We start from the raw sequence: 7,580 nt of genomic DNA on the forward strand, positions 1-7,580 counted from the left end.
TTGATTAAATACTGTCACTTGTGCGGGGTTCCGTGACAAATAATTAGTGGGTTGCAACTTTAGACGACGCTGTTTATTGGAGAATTACTCGTTTACACTCACAATTACAATCACTCTCAAATAAAGCCCTTATAGGCATATGGTGGTATGGTAGCATTCTATTTTATGGATCATTCTGTCGGCGCTGGTGATCATGTTTTATATAGTTAGTGGCCAACTTCGTAGAGATGGCAGGAGAAATGTGATCGTGACGTCACCACAGCCCACCATTGCCGACCAATAACGAAGATTTACTNGGGTGTTTACTGTGTACAATGGTGGAAGGCAGGGTGGCGTTTGCGTAGCAGAAATAGCATAAATGTCATCTATACAGCTATATCGACTTGTTCGTCTATGAAATGTAAGGGAGTCGTTTGATTAGGCTGCATAAATTATGTCTGGCAGTCAAGACACACAGAAGTCAGATAATTCGGACCTCCCAGAAACTGGAAGTGATGGAGGAGAAACTCAGAACGAAAGTCCACCGACAAATTTTAAACGAGCTGAAGGAAAGAAGTCTGATAAGCAGAAGAGTAAGATATATCGTATATATGCCTTTCAATTTCACTTATATTCCACATCGTAGTCGTAAACAGCATGCATTTCTGGAACACGATTAACCATAGAACCTAACCAAGTTTTCGTGGGCTTTCGTTGTATTTGTAGAGGTCGATACATAAGTAGAACCAACTTTCGAAGGTTCAGCTGTCCAGTAAATGTGACCCGTAATTTCTCATTCGCACATTTCCTACATACTTCATACCTCTAAGCGATAAACTACTGTCATTGTGTATTTGTTATCAAGTTATTTTAACATGCTCATGTTGACAATATAGGTGGCATCTGGTACTCATTTCCACCTAAAGATATGAAACGAGGTAAAAATGTAGGATCTGTAAGGAGAGCCTGAACACCAGAAGAGAGGGCTAAGGTATATAAATGGGATGATAGTATCATGATGGAGAGTGGTACATTCTGGATTTGGCTGATGACAGGGACAGTGATGGGCTTTTATGAACACAGTAATGAATCTTCAGGTTCCTTAAAAGACAGAGTTTTTTTGCTAGCAGAGCTTCTATAGGTTTTCAAGAAGGCTTTATCTCTGTGGTGTTCTTACACAAACTGAAAACTTCCCTATTCCCAACAGCCAGTGCAACTTATGATTTAATTCTCACTGTATTTAAGTTTTTCTTACAGTGCCATATGCTCAGTCAGTGTGACAACTGGGCTATAGGCTGGATGACTGAGGAATCAGGGTTCAGTTCCCAGCAGAGGGGCTTACCCTGCCTCCTGTTCAGTTGGTACCTGGGGTCCTTGCTCTATAGGCACAGTGATCATGTTTTGAAGCTGACTACTCATCTCCATCAACTGTTGAGATTAAGAATGATGGTGTGCAATAACTCCACTCCTCAATACATCCTCAGGGCATGGTGCATAATTTATCAAGCACAGGGACATCATTCTTGTGCCACCTACAGTCACTGAGCTGTACACACTGTCTGCAATTATTGTGATTCATGAAACATTTATTGTGAGGTGAATTCGTGCTAAGCAAACATGCACTTCACATTGTAAATAATGTAATGTAATGGATAGGTCATGTTAAACAAAATTCCAGCCCAAGTTTACAAACCATGTTAAGGCAGGCTCAAGCGGTTAGTCGCTAGCTTCCCACCGTGGCAACCCGGGTTCGGTCAGGTGGGATTTATGGTGGACAAAGTGGTGCTGGGGCAGGTTTTCTCCGAGTACTTCGGTTTCCACTGCCAATCTTCATTCCACCAATTGCTCCACAATCACCCTTACCTATCATCTGGGGCTCGTACAATAGGCCAGAAGTGGCTGCAGTACAAGGGACTTAGTCCTACCCCACTAGCAATAAAAAAAATGTTAAGGCAAACTTATGTTGCTAGAGCTCATGTTAGCCTGAAGCTGGGCATATTTCTGGGATGTAATGCCATGTGATATCATAATCATATCCCAGAAGACAGTACTTTGGGAAAGTCACCACTATGGCATCCTCAAATAGATTTTATTTAATCACAGCCAATCATGGTTGAATTGTTACCACCTTCGTTTCTTATTTGGAAGATCTGTGCCTGGGCACTGGCTATCCTGATAGGTCTTTCATGGTTTTCTCTACATAAATGCTGAGTCAGTACCTTAAATTAGACCATGATTGCTTCATTGCAAGTCCTTTCCAATTTATTTTTCACTCATCATCCCACCATTTAGTGCTGCACACTCTGAACTACTGATAGAATTGATAAATAAGCTATAAATAAATAAATTACTGTTTCTTCAGGAGCCGAGGTACCACACTGGTTATGAGTTGGATGACAGAGAATTCAGTATTGGAGTCCTGGTGGGATCAAGAAATTTATCCATGTCATCCAGACTAGCTCTGTGACCCAGCCAACCTCCTATCCAATGGGTACCGGGGGCTCTTTCCCCGGGAGTAAAGCGGCTGGGGTGTGAAGCTGACCACTCACCTCAAACTAGTGCCGACATCAAGAAAATGTGGATCTGTACAGCCACTCCCCATATGCCTTCATGGCATAGTTAAGTACAGGGACGACTTTAACTTTTACTGTTTCTTCTCTGTGTGTTCAAATTGTCAGGCTGGTTAGTAACTCCAGTCTTATCGCTTCACATCATGGGCCATGAAACCCTTGTTACAACATTTCAGCTTGTATTTGATTTGTTTATTTCTGGTCCGTCACACTAACAAATAGTCACACTGGACAGTGTTGTTTTCAGCTTGTAATTTAAATGGTACAGCCAGACATTTGTTGGTATATGTGTAAAATGCAAACAGAAGGCTTAACTATGAAAAGCACTATCTTCTGGGATGTGATGCAGTACAGTCCAGTAGAAGTTCACCATCGCTTTGGAAAAATGTATTGCCCCCCTCTTCATGGTCAAAGATGTGCCCACTACTTACATGGCTCAGTCTTCAACCCTGAAGATTGAGAGATCAGTGAACTTATACCAGACTGCACTGTGCCATATCCTGGAAGATTGTACTTTTCATTGTCACTGATGTAAGAACCTCAGATCTAACAAGTCTTAACTAACCTTTCATATGCCATAAAGGAGGTATATTTCTTTGCTACTAGTTTCTCCTCTGACCATCCTCAGTGTGTGACATTTGCAGTGAAACGTTTCTCTCAGTGTTTTGAGCTGTCAGTATATTATCACTTTCTACAGTAAGGTAAAAGGTAAAGCTGTCTCTGCAACAGGCCGTGGAGGCCCATAGGGTTGTGAGACCTCTAGGCTCCCACACTGTCTAGACAACGAGCTCACAGATGGTAGTGAGGTTGTCAGCCTTACATGCTAGCTGCCATTTACTCCTCAGGAAGATTCCTGATACTCATTTCTGTTAGAGGCTGAGTCCACCCAAGGGCCATAGTGCGGCTGGAAGAATTGGGAAAATTTACAAATCCAGTGACATTGGAATTGAAACCCGTGACTCTCCAGTTTGTAGCATAGTGCTTCAACCAAGTACACTACCACATGCCCCCCTTTCTATACAGTTAATGTGCCAATTACCATGAACTCTTTTTTTTTTCAGTTGACATACTCTTGAAAGCAACGGGAAATGCACCAATCATGAAGAAGAAAAAGTGGGCAGTAGATCCAGAGAGGAAGATTGGGTGGATAATTGAGTTCATGAAAAAATACTTGAAGCTGGATCGCTCAGAACATTTGGTAAGATTTAAAATAAGAGTTAAAATTTTTGCAAATTTATCCATATGTGACAAAGGATGAAAAATATATTTTTTAACCCACTGTTGGCTTACGTTACTTCCAGGATGTGGTTGGTTACTCTGTCCAAACAGTCATTCCACATATCTGAGATGTTTTGAAGTTTGTGCATAGATTATGTTGTTTCAGCTTGTCATCAGCACTGTGGCAGTCTTATGCTCTTCTGTCATGTTTCTGTCATGAGATGATAACATTGCAACAGCAGATTTTCCACCAATGGAATGCTTGCAATGGCAAGCAGGGTGCAATAATGACATCTTAAATGAATTACAGCTCAGCCGCCATTTCATTTTGTTATAACATGAAACCCTAAATCCAGATTGAGTCCAAGTTAAAGAAACATTCTTCTGGTTCCACTGAATTGAGTTTGTTCATCAGACGATATATAGACATCCATAAATTTATGAATTTAAGTGATAAGAAGCTCTGTGAAGAACTAATTGTGTCTACAAGATTTTAAATTATTCAGTGAGAATTTAGAAACTTCTCAAATATATAAACTGAATGCTATACCATCACACAGTTTCTTCTATCAAGGCCATGGAAGGGAATCCCATGGATGGTGGAGTTCATGGCACTTCAGCCTTCCAAAATTTCCCTACTACTGATTTCCCATCCACCCTTCTCTGACCTATATCAACCAGACTAAAATGCCCAGTGCTAGTGAAGATCATTGTACACTATCATTACCAGCATTTGTTTGTGAACAGAATGTTTTGATGACCACTGACATGTATTCATCGAATCTCACCCAGGACATGGTTCTTTGTTTTCTTCAGTCCCTCCAAGCAAATCCCAGGATAGTACCTTGAACAAGACATAACCACATCCTTTCCAGATCATCAGTTGTCTTTCACCATACCATTTGACACACCACAGAGTCTGGATAGTGACAGTGCCATAATTTGGGGTGAAGGGAGGAGGCATAACGACTATAAGGAGTTTTGGAAGTTATTGATCTTCAGTACTTCTTCCAGTGCCATCGGTATGAAATAAGAATCCAGTACCTTGAATTTTGTCAGAGTAACTGAAAAGATTCCTGTGTCCTGACAACACCGGGCGCTTTAACCTGCTTCTTTTGACAACAGGATGTTTAACTTTTCACATGAATTTAGCAATATTGAGGGCTCTGAAACCTGACCGCATCAAACCCAAAATGTTTTATTTGCTGTACCATAGATGTAGTTTACTTACACACAAAATTGTGATAATTTTGAAGCGTTTATTTTTGAAATCTTAAAATTTATGCTGTATTGATATCTGACTTCCTCGTACGTCTCCATGGCATGGTGCTTAATTAAGTGAAAGAACAACTTTACTTTTGCCATGGGTATTTTGAGTAGATCTATTCAAATACTATTTCAGCAGAACAATACCCTTTCTACATTTTATGTTAATATGTTAAGTTCAGCAGAGGATGTTTAAATCTACTCTGTTACAGACAGCAAAGAATTAATTTCCTATGTTACACCTCAGGGGGAGGGGGTGAGAACTTATGAATACTTTCGTCGGTTATTACTCTTTTGCTAACATCTACGTTGCACTCGACTGCCGTCGTCTGTCTTGGCTAGGGAAGCTCGGGCTCGGTTGAGGACAGGATGGTTACTAACGGGTGAATCAGAACTCCCTGCATACATTTTCCAATATGTACACTGTCTATTTACAATAATAAATACATTAAGAAAAAGGCCTGCTCTTATCTGTTGACATGACACTTCTCGCTAAACTCATTCTACCGTCCTAGTTTATGGAGGGGAGGTGCCCTGAAACTTTACTCCTATCATCGTCTGTCACTCTCCGTTCATTCCTACCCTGTTCTACCCTGGCTCTCACTTGGTTCACTGGATACTGTCTCATTATCTCACAATAACACTTGTATTAACAACAACCTTTAACAGCATGGCGTATATGAGCAAAGAGACTTACTTGCAATACACATGTAGATTACTGCCGTCATCCACCCTCTTATGGTATACATGTCGCCGAGAGCCTCCGGCGGACAACTCAATATTCTGTGATAGAACGTCCTCAAATCCCCCGAAATTCCCTAATTTATGGTTTTATTTCGCTGATTCAGCGTTGACGACAGAGGGTAGGTAACTCCCCCTCAGTGTCCTCAATCCTCATAATAACCTCCTCATTGGCTCTCATGGGTGGTTGTGGGCGGACCCCCTTGCGTCTTATTGCTGTGTAAGCAGTCTCTTACGATTTAATCCAGTGAACTAGTGAGGTAAGCTATTGCTCTGCGATTACATAGACATGCTGCGCATTCACATTCTTAACCTAATTGCCAGTCCTGGTGTTTACAATTTACGGCAATAACTGCGAGACGCTTTTCGCAAGTCTCTAGCTTTTGGGTAATCCCATACCCTCTTCAATCTCAAATTTGGGCCATAATATCCTACTAAGCCTTTTATAGAAAAGAAAAGAGCAGTGATAATAGTAAATTGCTATCATAAGTAGTTATTCATTGACCCTTTCCCCGCAGATAAAGGGACCAGGGAATGAAGCTGACCACTCCCCCATAAATCTTCATGGCATAGTGATTAGTTAGGGACAGCTTTTATCTTTTATACTTTTACCATGTAAAGATTACATAAATATTTCTAGGGAAGATCAAATCAGTGTTTATATCTGAAAGAAGCAGATATAGCCAATCTTTGCATGGGATATGGCTGCTTTCCTTGTCAGTAGCAAATGTGTAGTAGATGAAACTTAAGAAGGAATGACATTCAAGTAAGAAATTAAATGTTTACTCATACAGTTACTGAAAATAAAGATTAGGAATAAGAATTCAAATTACGTTAAAAAACTTGACCACAGTACTTGCACATCACTGTAACAGCTCTGCTGCTGAATGGGTAGGTGTGGCAGTAAGCCAGTATAGAATTCCATTCAAGAGGGGCTCGGCTTGCACATTAGCCTGGATTCCAGCTATCCTGACTGAGGTTGTTCCTCAATCCTTCCAGGCAAATGATGGGATAGAATGTGGATTATGCCACCGCCACTTCCATCAAAATCCTTTCCAACTTGTCAGTCATTCTACCATTTGGCACTATATAATATAGATACTGACAGGGCCATTAAGTGAACCCCCCACTCCCCCACCCTCAAATCTATGTCTACTGTTCATGTTATCAAGATTACAAAGGTAAATTTTGTAACATCTGGGGAGTGTTCTCTATTTGGTCCACAGTAGGAAACAGAGAAGTTCAATGTTAGAGCACTGTTCTTTCTTATTGCAGTTCCTGTATGTTAACCAGTCATTTGCCCCGGCACCAGACCAGGTTGTGAAGAATCTCTATGAATGCTATGGAACAGACGGCAAACTTGTTCTTCACTACTGCAAGAGTCAAGCTTGGGGCTGAATCATCACACACACAATGCCTGTTTCCTAATTTAAGCGTAAAATATTATGTTCTTACAGTAATCTTGTATCTGTCATAGATATTACAGTTTTAAAATTCTCTTCTAAGTATGATGTATGAAATTTCTGAACCAAAAGCATGGCCAGCATTTCTTTTAATATATATGTATATTATGGAAGATATACAACAACAGTATGGTGTATTTTTGTTTATCTGAATTATATGTTGTACATATTGAATTGTTGAGTTAATCTGCATTTAATGTTTTAAATGTAATGGTATCAGACACTGCTAAAACAAACTGCACCATTAAAACATTAAACACCATATAATTATAATGTTTTGCTAATATACTGTATTATTATAATAAAATATATTGAAAAAAATGTATATTTTATTTTCAGAGCC

General features: G+C 40.1%; 1 protein-coding gene across 1 annotated transcript; it reads left to right on the forward strand.

The window, feature by feature from the left end:
- Positions 1-306: 306 nt before the first annotated feature.
- On the forward strand, positions 307-7,576 carry LOC111873430 (autophagy protein 12-like). Its single transcript, XM_023868155.2, has 3 exons — positions 307-572; positions 3,611-3,747; positions 7,050-7,576. The coding sequence occupies exons 1-3, from the start codon at positions 434-436 to the stop codon at positions 7,170-7,172; spliced, it is 399 nt and encodes a 132-aa protein (XP_023723923.1). The 5' UTR covers positions 307-433; the 3' UTR covers positions 7,173-7,576.
- The last annotated feature ends 4 nt before the right edge of the window (positions 7,577-7,580 follow it).

Source organism: Cryptotermes secundus, unplaced genomic scaffold, assembly GCF_002891405.2.
Source record: "Cryptotermes secundus unplaced genomic scaffold, Csec_1.0 scaffold276, whole genome shotgun sequence".
Taxonomy (NCBI): domain Eukaryota; kingdom Metazoa; phylum Arthropoda; class Insecta; order Blattodea; family Kalotermitidae; genus Cryptotermes; species Cryptotermes secundus.